Source organism: Paramisgurnus dabryanus, chromosome 19 (assembly GCF_030506205.2).
Source record: "Paramisgurnus dabryanus chromosome 19, PD_genome_1.1, whole genome shotgun sequence".
Classification (NCBI taxonomy): Eukaryota; Metazoa; Chordata; class Actinopteri; order Cypriniformes; family Cobitidae; genus Paramisgurnus; species Paramisgurnus dabryanus.
The window spans coordinates 5912938-5927385 of record NC_133355.1 but is presented as its reverse complement, the minus strand read 5'-3'; the positions used below and the strand labels follow the sequence as shown (position 1 = coordinate 5927385).

The following is a 14448-nucleotide window of genomic DNA, read 5'->3' as shown; positions in this document are numbered from 1 at the left end:
TTTATGCCCAGTGAGTATTAGAGAAAATTATTTATTTCATAATGTAATTTTCCCCTTCACTTTCAATTGTTTTACCGCAATGAAACATTATATTTTTCCGACTTTTTTATTAAAGTTTAAAGAAGAAACATTATAGAATTTTTTATATTTACCAAGGGTGCCCCACTGCACCAGTTTTGTACAGACATGCACATTTACCCTTTGAGGTATCAATATGCATATTTTAGATCCGGTGAAGTGAACTTTTGTATCTTTATTTCTGAGAGTGAGCCTAATATTCATATTGTGTTATTATTGTGTTGTAATGTTGTGTTAAAGTCTATTAATAATAAATTGTAATACCCAAAGCTAAATCTCTTTGGGATAAACTCATGTAGCACTCTATTGCCTTTATAGTTTCTGGCAAGATGTCAAACCTAACAATCCCAATAATAAGTACTGTGGCAACATAATAAAAAGTACTCTTATGGATCTCTTCGCAACAAAGAGCTGGTACTACGCCCCATGTGGCACACCCAGTCCCTGGATCTGTGAGAAGAAGGCAGATTATCCTCCTTATCATCATCATCGTCATCCATCCCATATCATCATCTTCATCTCCAACAGAACTTCATGAAAGTTTAGTTTCTTTTGGTAGTCCAGGCCCTGTCCCAAATGGCACACTCCGGACTTGTGGTCCTCCTCAGAGACCACACTTTGATGGCATCATGTTGTACAGACTTGAGGGACCCTTGATGTGAGTCCACGTGGGTGCACCGAAGTCATATTTTGGGACAGACTCGAGCGTCAAGCCGGAAATAGGAAAAGAAGTTGCCCGACAGTGTGAACTCCTCCCTTCCGTCGTCTGATTGGTCTGATTGCTCTTTCGCAAGGACTTCTGGGTTGATAAAGTGCATGAAGCCTGCTGCAGTGCTGGCTTCGCTGAAGACTGCATCAAGGGGGCAAAGGAGGCGCTGATGAGCACATTTCAAAGTGTAAAAATGATAGATGAAACACCCTACGGACTCGTAAACTAACAAATGCTGAAGCACGCCCAGCAAAATGGCTGGTTTTCATAGCGGCTGCTGCGAAAATGCCGGTAAAACTGACTATTATCAGCTTAAATTGAATTTAGTTGGACTTGATAGCAGAGGTAGACAACACTGAGTCTCACAGACAGATAAACTAGACCAGACTTCTTGACTGAAATAAACAAGACTAGATCACACGGACAAAATGAACCTGCCCAGAACTATGGAAACAATGACATTTAAATGAGCCTCCACAGAAAACATGGGACTGCCAGAACTCTGCCATCATGACTAGACATAAATATTAATCAAGACTATTTGGCAGGATCTTGACATATCTTGCCTATAGGGCCCCAAAACTGCCGGCAGCTCAGGCTGTGGCCGGAAGTGCCACCACTATAGCAGCCACTGCCGAAAATAGTGCTTGGCCCTACTGCGAAATACTTTAAAAAACTAACTAATCTGCATTTTAACATGAGGAGACATTTCCATATATAAACAACATCACTTATTGAGCAACTTTTGCTGTGAACAGAGGCACAAGTTTGTTTCAGTTTGTTTCAACATGTACATGAACACGGAGAGAATGCTTGATAATCTTACTGATAAACCTGATCCGGATTTATCTGATTACTGCAATATGGCAGAGGTGCGATTTTCAGGTATTTTGTGTTATTTCATTTTTTTTATGTAAAAGCAACAGAGGCATAAATTCATCACTGTAAAAACTTTTACTATGATTAGATCAAAAATAATGAAATGAAGCAATAGTATTTAGTGTTAAGTCCACATAAAAAATTGAGCAGATATAATCAAAGATCTTAAAGTAATGCAATAGAAATCCCTGGTGATTCAAAAAAAACAAAAAAAAAACAAAAAAAAAAAATGAATGAGAAACATAATAAAAAATGTACTGAAACAATGTACTTAATGTAAAGTGAATTTATTTAATACTGAACCATCAATTATCAATAATAAAATTTGTACACAGATTATTTTATTGAACACATGACTTTTAGTCTAAACATGACACATTCTAAAAATGACAAATGTTTGTACATGTTACAAAAAAATATAGAGGATATAAAGCCGAGAGATAATAACTGTATTTAACTGTCCAGTTAATATAATATTGATTGTGCAGTAATAAAAGGATCCGAATTGTTACACACATTTCAAATAGCACACCTGTATTGACACTTTGGTGAACTGAATGCGTTAAAAAAATTGTCACAAATCACAATTGTTCAGACCCAGAGGTAGTGCCAGTTGCTGTAGTTTCTTTCTTTTTAATCCATTTTCGAATGTCCATGGTGAAATTAGTTATTGCAATATACAACCTTGAAATTATGGAATGTTCGTAACCTTCATGTTTGCTTTCCATAGTGCATTAGGATGGGGATCAGGCTTAGTCAAGCGACCAATCAAAATTCGACCTTGGCTCACATACCATCCTTAACTAAAAATATTGCTATTTTAACTTATTATTCACCATAGGAAGACAATATAATAGGAAAATGTGAATTTTAAATAGCACATTTTATCATTAAAATCCTATTCAACAATGGTGATCTGAGGGGGCGGGCCCTGAACACGTTATACAGTTAAGAAACTGTAGGGATTAATAAAGTCATTAAAAAAGATATCTATATCTTTATAGTGATGTCACGAGAAAAGGCGTGATCATGTGTAAAATCGTGTTTAAATAAATCAGTGTTATACAGAGGCGAGTAAGAAAAGGAACAACAACAATTTATGTCATGGCTACAATTAAATACACAGTTAAAGAAACATAAGTGCCCTCATAAGTCTGTATTGATCTCCGGTCTGATGACTTTGCGTCTGATGCCGTTTTGTCCGATGCCGTGCGAGACCTGACTCCTTTTCATCTGATATCTGATAACTTTATATCTGAGACCTTTTCGTCTGAGTATGCTTTTTCTGACAGCGGTTTTCCTGAGACTTGACGTTTTTCATTCAATGTCTGAAATCTGATAACTTTTTATCTGAGACCTTTTCGTCTTACTTTTCCGGAGACCTGACTGCATTTCATCTGATATCTAAGAAATTACTGTGCAATTTTGTAAACTTGACATTGGTTTTCCTGAGAAAACCTTTTCATCTCATGTCTGATACCTGAATCTGACATCTGAGGACGTCCTAAAATGTACACCGTACTACGACCCAGCATGTTTATCCCAATAACTAGAAAGTTGAAATTAGACTACCCAAAAGTGTTTAAAATGTGAAAAAAATAACCCAACAGACTCAACCCAGCATTTTGGGTAAAAAAAATGGGGGGGGGGGGGTATAGAGTTATAGAATTCTAAAGTTGTTCAAAATGCTTTTTAATCTGCAGACCACTCTAGCTATGTTTTCTTTTAAAAACTCACTCGCACCTCACGGTGCATACAAACTATATAGCCTATTCAACATAGTAGAGTTTAGATTCTCTGCCAGGGTCGTTATTTTTTGCTACTATCCTCTGGCCGGGCCGGACCATTGATTAAGCATATTTTTTGTCATTATTTTATTAGCCTCATTGGGTGGGGAGAAAACTATGCCATATAATCAGAAATATTGTATATAGACTATATTTAGGCCTAAGTAACAAATGTGTCCAAAAAGTTACACAAATTACAAAATGATTTGTAAAAGTTACAAAATGCAACGCGAGTCATGTGCAGAGTCTCCTCTGGCACCCATCACGCACGGGTCTGCTGTTCTGTATGATGTAGCTTAAATGCAACATGGAGTTTGAAGATGTAAAGAAAAAGAGAAAAACAGGAGAATTAACTTTAAGCAAGTTTGGAGGAAAGTCGGAGGAATGGAACCAGTTATACATTCTCACTCGTGCCAGTAGCCTATTCTGCCTTTGTTTTCCTTTGCTTAAGTTTTTAATATTTATAAATTCTAACATGGAAACTTTATTGACATCACTTGAGTTAAGGCAATTAGTGGACCTTTCAATTCACGGGTTTCATTTAATTCTATTTTATAAACGTAAATGTAATATTTTTGTTTCGGTTTGCCATGCCTCCTGCACAGCGGTGTAAAAATAAGATATTTTTCGACTTTAAAATAAAAACATCATATCCTAAATTTTTGGAATATATTCCATATGTATTATTTTGGATTTATAGATGTTTAACATTAAAATCCATGCATGGGAATAATTTATATTAATTCTTTAAATACCCACCACTCTTAAATGCGCATGTTCCTTATTGTACATCGAGGGTTTACACTGTAGTATCTTTGATGTCGTTTTAATAATTTAATTCAATCTGATTTACTTTAAATGTTCTGTTACATTTACATGTGCGTTAAACACCGCGAAACAATTTGGCTATATTTTTAAATAGTTTTTGAAAAGATTACCTTTTCCTGATATGCATGATAAGGAGTCATTTGGAGAAATAACGCTAGTCCTCGGAACTTTTGGGCTGTGTGATTGAAAAAAATCATAAATTCTCTTCTGAGACATTGCGAAGCTAATAGATACAGATAGCCTAGTAATTCGTTCTATGTGGCTGTGAGTGTGCGTGCTTGTGTGTTATGCTTATAGGCAGGGGCGCCGCTAGCAATTTTGGGCCCTATGAAAGAATAGGGGGTCAGGCCCCCACCATACCCATTTCACACCAAACATCCAATCCAACCTACTGTAGCTATTCAAAATCTTTGTCTGTAATTTAATAATACATAACTATTTATTTTGCTATTGTTATGACCACAATTATCAGTATTTATAGACACCTACAATGTCTGCAGCTAAGATAATTTATTGTTCAATGTAAATTTAATTGAAAAATACAGTACATTAATCGAATATTCAGAGAAAATGCAACATTCTTAAAGATTAAAGATAAATGTGACCATGCCTGTGAAAACCCAGCTGAAGTATTTATTTGTGATTTACTGTTTTCCACATAAAATCATCCTATATAATGTAAAGAACATTTTGTGAAAATATGAACTTGATATATTTAATGTTGACTGAGTAATGTCATGTCAGCGATTGAAATCATAGTGAAATTAATGCTTGAAATTAAACTGTGATGCTTTTTTTTCACAATAAGATTTGAGGCTTTAGTCTGATTTTCACATGCAGTCTCAGTGACATACTTGAGCTGTTACACACGAGACATTGTAACATTTAAAAATGGCGAACAACAACAATGCATCTTTTCTATACCTTATGCCTCAAATAAGACTGGATCAAAAATGCTTGATCAAAGCCTGTATTATAATTATTAGCATTATTTATAAGGTAAAGAACAAGTTTCACACACCAGCAGCTTCAGTAAAGCAAAAATAACGACAGATCATTGAAACCGTGAACTTAAGAAAACAGCTATACTGTTATTAAATGATTCTTCAGACTGTTTATTAATCAACGGGGCTCTAAAATGAAATGAATGACAACTATAGCAGATTACAACATAGATTTCCATTGATTTCTTAAACCTGTTGCAAGGTGAGAAGCTTTAATATACATAACTGGACTAGTTTAGCCTTAGTTGCATTTCAGTTTTATCACAATCAACTCGATTCACGACTGCATAAAAATCCTTCTTTGGCATATTGCGTTGCAAAACATTGAAGTGTGTAACCGATCGCATTTCTAGTTTATGTTAATTAGCTTATATGGGCTACGTTAAATAAAACAGCTTATAAGGGCTGACTTCGCGTTAGAATCATAACACAAAACAGGGAACGTAAATCACCTTGTTTATTTTTAAACTGAGGTGAACAGAGCGAAGACTTTACAGTGGAAAGAAAACTGCATTGTATTGCTCCAGCGTCACATTGTGTAAACTGCATTTTTAGTAAGGAAGTGCACATATTCAGATATCATAGGAAATAGCAGTAAATACACACACGACACACCTTGTTCTCTTCTGAAGTTCACGCGCACTGTGAGACCGTGGATTGAAGACGGCGCTAACACGCAGAGTAAAGACGGGGGCGGAGCTAAGAGGGCTCAGCTTAAGGGGGTTGCGTTTGCGGCACAGTCCTTGGCCGGGGCCCTCAAAAGTTAATGGGCCCTTAGAATCGTCCTAACTTTTCCCCCCTTTACGGCGCCCCTGCTTATAGGCAGCTTATCAGCTGAATCGCAATCACGTCGTCAAAACAAATCTGATTGGCTAATACACACTGAAATAAATTAAATAATTTTAAAATTACTAAATTAATAATTCTCTCTTCATCACACAGCCCAAACATGACATACAAAATGTCTTAGAACAGTAACAAACAACAATCAGAGATATTTATAAGCTATCATTTTATGGTCATTGCAGTTTTAAATCTTTGCCACCAGGGGGTGCTGCAGCACCTGCAGCACCCCCACTTCCCGCGCCCATGTGTGTGTGTGCGTCAATTAATGCTTAACCCTCTGGGGTCTAAGGGGTTTTTAGGGCCCTGGGGAAGTTTTGACATGCACTGACATTTGTGCTTTTTTCAGTTGCTTAAAAACATATTAATGGCAAAAGTCTCATAACACTGTGTTCATCACAAACTGGGCTACAATATCATATAATCAACATGTATGTACATGTTTGTATTTTTGAGAGAAAAATGTTTATGCGTGGTTTTTGAAAAAGCAAAATTTTTAAGTCACTGATATAACTCCACAAAACTCGTTCTTAACATGTTTCCCAAGACTTTCCAAACTGGATCTAGTAGTCTAGAGTTTTTTCTTCAAAATGATGTGAAAATCATATGGCCTACTCAATCACATAAAGCAAGATATTGATTTACAATTTCTAAGACACTTTTGCTTGAGAGAGGCTGTATGCATGGAGGCGGGAAAGCTCCTGAATAATCAGTGATTGACAGCTGAGAGACAAAAGAATTGAATAATGAGCCTTGTGGGGATGTTCAACAGGAATGTAACTACCTCTGTAGTAAAACCATGATAAGGTTTACTTTTCAATATAATGTAAATACACACACACACACACACATTATATATATATATATATATATATATATATATATATATATATATATATATCTATTGAAATATTTTCTATTCATTTCACAAGTATAAGTTACCTTTTAAAATCCATGGTAGCCTAATCATGGTAAAGATACTGTTTGGCCATCGTAAAATGAACACACTTCAACACAGGGTTAGTGTTTGGTTGGCCAGCGAGAGGTTTACTTTTGTGCAGTAAAAAGCTCAAAAGAACAACTGCCTATCGTTGTCTGGACTCCTATTTGTGTTTTTGTAATCATTATAGTAGAAACACAACCAGGGACACGCGTGATAAACTTATCAATGTTTGTTTACAGCCGCCGCCATTACCTCACGTGTTGATCATAAAAAGCAGTGAATGTGTGCACATGCGAGTGATCCTGTGTTTAATAAACTTGCTGTGCGGAGATATGACGCAACTAAATAAGGATTGTACTGTTTGCAATCGCGTATTTTATAAGAATACCAAAAAGCGCGTCGAGTTTCCTGACTCGCGTGTTTGTGTAACGTTATGTGCGTTCCCGTCGCCTCAGCTGTTTGACGGAAGACAAAAAAAAACACTCGCGTCTGGAGAAACTGACACACATCCGCAAGTAAATAAGGATTTATATGTCGGACATCGATCCCGTCACACTGACGAAGCACACACACTCGCGTCTGTCTGGAGATTTAGGCGCGAGTATGTGATGTGTGCAATCGCATCTTTTATAATGATACCACAAAGCGCTTCAAATATGAGGTATTGTGTGTTTGTGTGTGCGTTTGGACGTCGATCGAGTCACACTCGCGTCTGGAGATAACTTTAGTTACAGTCACGAGTAAACAAGTAGATGTCATGTTTCCAGCACTCGGATTAAAACTCAACACAGCAGTGAATGGCTGGCTGCAGAGACGGAATGGAATGTCCATTGACTGTGGGGTTGACTAATGAATATGGATGATCTCTGCTCTTTTCTTCAATGGAGCGGGGCGTGGCTCATTATAGATAATGAAGCAACAGAAGAAAGACGGTACATATCTCTCTTCTAATACAGTTAACAACGAATTACAATATTTGTTTTCGATTTCACTTACATCTTCCAAAAGCAGACATTCCAAGCATTATGTAGACATTTATCTTTTGTTTATATGACAAATATTCGTTAAGTTACAGTTCATTTTTCTGACGTGTTTCTGAAAGGACTTCACTGAGGGAGAGAGAACAAAACGCGCATCATGTTTATTTTCTTAATTTTGCGAAAAGCACAACATGCTGTTTTTATTGGGAGTGGACAGAAAAAAACTAGACAATTTAACGTTTTAAATGATGTATAAATCATATCTGTATGTCAAAAATCAGCAGAGTTATCTAAGTCTCTTTGGGGAGTGATCGAAAAATAAAGAGTTTGCGGCGCCCGCGCCGCAGCCGACCCCAGAGTGTTAAACATGTCCACATGGTGTAAGAGAGTTAAAGATGGTTTGTTTCTTCATGCTGTGTCATTTATGTGAAAAAAATCTGATGTTTTATGTATTTTTTCACAGTTTTGAATAACCCACGAAATAATCAAAAGCGACCGTTTTGTCAAGAGCCCTTCAAGGTCGCAACCGCATGCCTGACTGCCTTATGTGTCCTCTTACTCGTGGTTCTGGTGGCCACAAATGTTCACAGTATGTACTTCTTCTTATCTGCCTGTTTTTGTTTTTAAGATTTATCAACTAGTAAAGTCATGATCTTGTGCTTTTCTCAAGTTCTCCGTCAGAGCTGAGCAAAAGTAAGGTTTGCATGCAAGATTAAATCAACACCTCAGTAGATTAGGGGATTTCAAACTTTTTTGTCACCCAAACCCCCTAAGATTTTAAGTAAATATTTTAGCAATTTAATATCACATTTTATGTTTAATTTTTTAATCAAAACTTTTTATAAGTAGTAGTGTTTTACTTAGCTATTTTTTATTTTTACCTGTTGGACCTTCATCTAGGTCATTTTCTTTTATTAGTACATAAAGGCCTGGTTTCACAGACCATAACATAGCTTAAAATAGCACTATGCCTGATTTATATTCCGATATTAAGTCGCTGTGGAAAGAAACATTACTGGACTGGTGTGCATCTTGAGGCAAAACAATGGCACTGACTTTAAATGAAAGTATATAAGGGCAAGTTATTTTCAGTTGAAGGTATAATGTGTTTGTAGCGGAATTTAGCACTGAGATTGCGAATTGCCATGAACCTCAATTTCGAGTCCCAGTGAAAAGCTACGGTAGCTGGCACTGGCTGCCACAGGGCAAACATGTCGTCGTCTGAGAAAACGTAGGGATGAAACTAGCTCTGTAGAAACATGATGGTGACTTCCATGTAAGAAAACCTGAAATAAAAACTGCTCAAAAACAGTACAGTTCATTACGTAAGGCCTTTATACACTGATCATACAGTTATGTATATTATATTGCATTTCTGTCAAGATTTTCTGTCCAAAAGTTACACAAGGCACCTCTAAGTCTTGTCTGTGAAACCAGGCAAAAGGATATTTGTACATTTTGCATCAGTTTTTCTGCATGTTTTTCTCTTCATTCTTGGAAACCACTGCATGTTTATCTTGTCGATGCCATCATCTGCTTTTTTCCTTTCCTTTTGTGTTAGACAGTTCTTCTGTTCAGGATCTCCCCTCCAGTTCTGCTGAAGCTCATATACCTAAAACCTGCACCAATGTGACCAATTTGACAGCAGAACTTCAGACTTTGAGAAAAGTGAAGAGTGACCTTGAAGAAGAGAGGTCACAGCTGAAGGTCAAAGTCACTGAGCTAGGTTTGTAACCTGAAAATGTGTTTGTGATAACCAAAAATTATAAAAGTTAATCATTTAAGATGAAAATACAATGTTGTACGATGCGCCGGTTAGTTGTTGTGATATTTGTCCCACTCCTCTTCTCCACTGTGATGGGATGGCTGTGTGAGAACTGCATTGACGAGCTGAGCTTTTTACCCAAACATATTCACGACGCACTGTAGAAAGATTAAGTGCACGCATTGAATAAAGATAGGGATTTATTGTAAGATCTGGCTGGACGTCAGATGGAGGTCTTTTCGTCTGGGTCGTTAATGGTTTCACGCTGAGACCTTATACTTGACCTAATATTTAATATTAATCCAAGTTATTATTCCAACAAAATGTCAGCATTAAACAAACTATGCAGATTAAGACTTGTCTTCCCGCTCGATCGACCACTTCTCACATTGGTCATCTCAACTGTAATGTGTTGGACGTATCTCAGGTCAAAAGGACCTCTCCCCCAACTCACCACGCAACGGAACAACTTCAAAGGACTCCGTCACGTGACCACCAAATAATCGGAACACTCTTCCTCATTTTTTTACGTGCACACGCAACTCTGGACACGCACACATGCCTCACGAAAGCCATCGCAAGTATCGCTTATTCATTCGACAATGCTAAGTTATTAACCCTTATTAATTAAGGCGATTCTTAGAGGTTCTGATGGTTTGTGCAGAAGTTAAGTCTGCAGTGATATTTCTCTTATTTTACTCTCTCTTAATTTTCCATCATTATCTCTCATATATGTTTTATGTTTATTGTTTGTTTGTTTGTATATGTAGTTAGTATTGTGTGTTTTTAGTAGTGTAACGTTAGTTAAATAAACCGGTTTTGCATTTCACAATGTAATTGTTTTTGTGTTTAATGCTCAGCAAGTCAATGTCACTTAATAAATATTTAAAAAGTTTCAATTTTTTTGCTTAAATCTGTTAATCAACCTCAGCCCTGATTAAAACTGGTACATTTTTAATAAAAAAATCCAGGATTTAAAAAAAACTTTTAATAAACTTTTATAGATCGGATAGGGGGACCCCATATACCTTCGCCTTGGGCCCCCCAATTTGCTGATCACACTGTCGGGGCTTTTTTGCAAAAACAACCTGCTGCCTATACGTTTTCCCTTATTAGCAATAATTTGAGGGCTAATGTTACAATGAACCCTGTGTTAGTTTTTGCTCCGCTCACACCTACACAATAAATGTAAAGCTTAAATGCTAATGTAAGTCGCTTTAAATAAAAGTGTCTGCCAAATGCATAAATGTAAATGTACTAAAAATTATATCAGGTTTAAAGAGACATGTTCTGTTTATTATTTTTTATGCACATCTAAGTGTTTTGTGTTACATTACATTTTAAGAAAACTATCCCATATCTCTTTATAACAATAATAACATAATTGTATGCCACTGTTTGTCTTTATAGAAGCATCGGCTGTCACACAATTCACTCCAGTGACAGCGACAGGTTCCTGCACAGTGGACTGGCATTATTTCAAAGGCAGCTGTTACTTCATCTCTGACGACAGCAGAAGCTGGCCAAGTAGTCAGGCTTACTGCAAATTGAAAGGAGGACACCTGGCTATCGTCCTTACAGCTGATGAACAGGTGAATAAGAACTGTGTAACTTAAACCTCTTTTCACAGTGCGTTGATCCCAGAAAATTGCCAGAGCGTCTTCTGTGTAAATGCAATCACATCCTTGGTTCTGGGATCGCTCTTGTAAAGGGGACCTAGTAACATTGCTGTAACATTTCCGGAGCGGATGGTGTGTGAACAAAAGTCAAGAACAATGCCTACGGTGGTGAGGATGAATTCTTTATTGCAACTTAGTAATTGTTCGACTCTTTGAAACAGGGGTTTAAAATGCACGTTCAATATGTAAAATGTCAGCAAAATGGAAGGAAACAGAGATGAAATGTAGTGAAAAGATGTTGATAACATTACTAAACAATGGCATCTATTTCCAATCATATCTGACCTCCTGACCTGATGAAGACTTTCATATGGGACCTGCTGCCACGTGGTCCCTGGCACGCATTTTGGTTTGGCCTAAGTGATGAAAATATAGAGGAGGACTGGCGCTGGGTGGATGGAACCAAACTGGTCGGAGGGTGAGTGAGAACATTTGAGTTAAAGATGTTATTTCACAACAAGCATGTGGTAATACTACCGAGCCCCTAAGGTGACATTGGAATAAATAAAATCTAAAGTTTAGTTTTATATGCTCACGTGAAACTTTCGCGTGCTCACACGAAACCTTCATGTGGGATTTTTTTTTTAACGTTTAGTTTCGCGTGCACACATGAAACTTTCTCATGCGCATGCGATAGTTTTACGTGCGCGCTCGATAGTTTCATGGGCGCACACGAAACTAAACGCGATAGTTTCACGTGCGCACGCGAAACTAAACTTTATTTAATTTTGCTCCATGTCCCATTATACGGAGCCCCTAAGGGGACATGGAGCAAAAATTAAATAAAGTTTAGTTTCATGTGCTCACGTGAAACTTTCATGTGCTCACGCGAAACCTTCATGTGCAGAATTTTTTTTTAAAGTTTAGTTTCGCATGCTCACATGAAGCTATAGCGCGAGCACGTGAAACTATCGCGTGCTCACCTGAAACTGTCACGCGTGCACATGAAAGTGAAAGTTTGCAGGCGTGTGCAATAGTTTCACGCGAGCGCACGATAGTTTCATGCGAGCGTGCAATAGTTTCACGCGAGCACGCGAAACTAAACTTAAAAAAAAAATTCTGCACATGGTTTTGCGTAATATTAAGTATAATCATGTACATTAATTTATATATCAACATTATTAAGCTAAAATTATAATTATAGCCTAGTATTTGATTATAGCGTATGCTACATGATTATTGCGTACGAGTGGTTTTAGATTTTCTTGAATTTTTGCATACATTAAGAAGACATGTTGATACGAAAGTTTTTGTTCAATCACGGTTTGTTTGTGAAAACATCCGTACGCACATCTCACGGAAAAATTTGTGCGTACGCATGCTTAGTGAATGAGACTCGCTGTCTGTTTTTGCCTGGCTCAACAACAAAATAACAAAGAACAAACTTACTGCCAGTTTCAACACAATGCATCGGGGCTGTGCTGTGTACTAGCAGTATTTGGCTCGACATGCTTTAAATATTATCATACATAATTTAAACAATAAGAATGTCAGAGGGAATCTGTGTCTACACTTTTAAAAATGGTGCTACAAACGGTGCTTTTTGAAACAAACAAAAAAGTTTATTCTATGACATCAACCTTTCAAGCAGCTTTATTTTTAATTCATTCTTAATTCTTAAAGCATTTTTCATTTAATAAGCAAGCACAGCCATGTACCTCACAAAATGTGTTAAGTAAATTCCTAGTGCCCCCTAGTGTCAGAACCATAAGTTGTTTGAAGCATGTTTTTGTTTTTTATTTTTTTTATTTATATTGTTAATCATTTATGACACAACAAAACAAATGGACAATAAACTATACATTTAACTTATAAAAAACCCTGTTAAAAGCCAGTATAATGATAAATGTCAGAAAGTGTGGGAAATGCAAATTATGTTTTTGGTGGAAGCAAATTTCAAGGGGAAAAACTTCTGCAAAAGTGTAGCACATATAAACAACAGTTTATACCAGCATTTACCTCTAAGGTAACAATGTGTACCTTTGAGGTACAAAAGTGAACTTTTTAAAAAGGTACCACGCCAATGACAACTTTTGTACCTTTATTTTTTGAGAGCCTAATATTCATGTTGTGTTATTATTGTGTTGTAATATTGTGTTAATATATGTATTAATAATAAATCATAGTACCCAAGGTAAATCTGTTTGGGATAAACTTATGTAGCACTTTATTGTCCTTTATAGTTTCTGGGAAGACGGCGAGCCTAACAATCACAATGATGAGGACTGTGGCTACATGATAAAAACTTTGGTTTTAAGTCGCGTAGCTACAAAGAGCTGGTACGACGCCCCATGTGAGATGTACAGACCCTTTATCTGTGAAAAGAAGGCAGATGTGTCCTCTTAATCATCATCATCCATCTCATATCATCATCTTCATCTCCAACAGAACTTGGAGATGTTTAGTTTCAGGGTGTTTTCAATAATAAATGTTGAAGGATTACTGATATGAGTTATGATTGTACTTTGTATGCTTGATCTCAGGATATAAATTTTTTTAATAAATTATAATTTACTGTTTAAAATGTAGGGCCATTTAATTTAATCAACTTACTGTTGTCCACATTTTAACATAATAGTAAACAAATGTAACTTGGGGAATTATGTGGCAACAAAACAATTAAAATACATTCTGTTCCCCAGAATTTGCTGTTTTTTTGCTTCTCGAGGTCTCATCCTGAAATGCTTTTTAACAGTATTAAAGGAGGTTGCATTTATTTTGCGCTCTTATTGGCTGCTTTTCTTTATGAATCAGTCCAAGTCATCCATTTTATTAACATTTTTTGTTTTGTAATAAAATATATGTTGGCACTATCACATTTTTCTCCACATAACATTTCATTCAAGCGATCGTAAACTTTTGATGGTAGCGTAGTTTAAAACGGGTTTTCAAACGGGGGTCCGGGGATCCCAAGGGGGCCAATCTAATTTCTTGCTGCACTCCACAATGTAAA

At 36.6% G+C, this 14448-nt stretch overlaps 1 protein-coding gene across 2 annotated transcripts; it reads left to right on the top strand.

Annotated features, from left to right (window-relative positions):
* Positions 1-1497: 1497 nt before the first annotated feature.
* On the top strand, positions 1498-14335 carry LOC135775822 (uncharacterized). Of its 2 annotated transcripts, none has more exons than XM_065286348.2 (6): positions 1498-1672; positions 8515-8640; positions 9613-9777; positions 11227-11408; positions 11798-11913; positions 13679-14335. In XM_065286348.2, the coding sequence occupies exons 1-6, from the start codon at positions 1576-1578 to the stop codon at positions 13839-13841; spliced, it is 849 nt and encodes a 282-aa protein (XP_065142420.1). In that variant the 5' UTR covers positions 1498-1575; the 3' UTR covers positions 13842-14335. The 2 variants fall into 2 exon arrangements, with proteins under 2 accessions (XP_065142420.1, XP_065142412.1); XM_065286340.2 differs by having other exon boundaries at positions 8515-8644; positions 9617-9777.
* Positions 14336-14448: the final 113 nt, after the last annotated feature.

Coding starts and splice junctions, on each gene's coding strand:
- LOC135775822 (XM_065286348.2), top strand. CDS start 1,576: ATGTACATGAACACGGAGAGAATGCTTGATAATCTTACTGATAAACCT. Junction 9,778..11,226: donor GGTCAAAGTCACTGAGCTAG/GTTTGTAACCTG, acceptor TTGTCTTTATAG/AAGCATCGGCTGTCACACAA. Junction 11,914..13,678: donor GGAACCAAACTGGTCGGAGG/GTGAGTGAGAAC, acceptor TGTCCTTTATAG/TTTCTGGGAAGACGGCGAGC.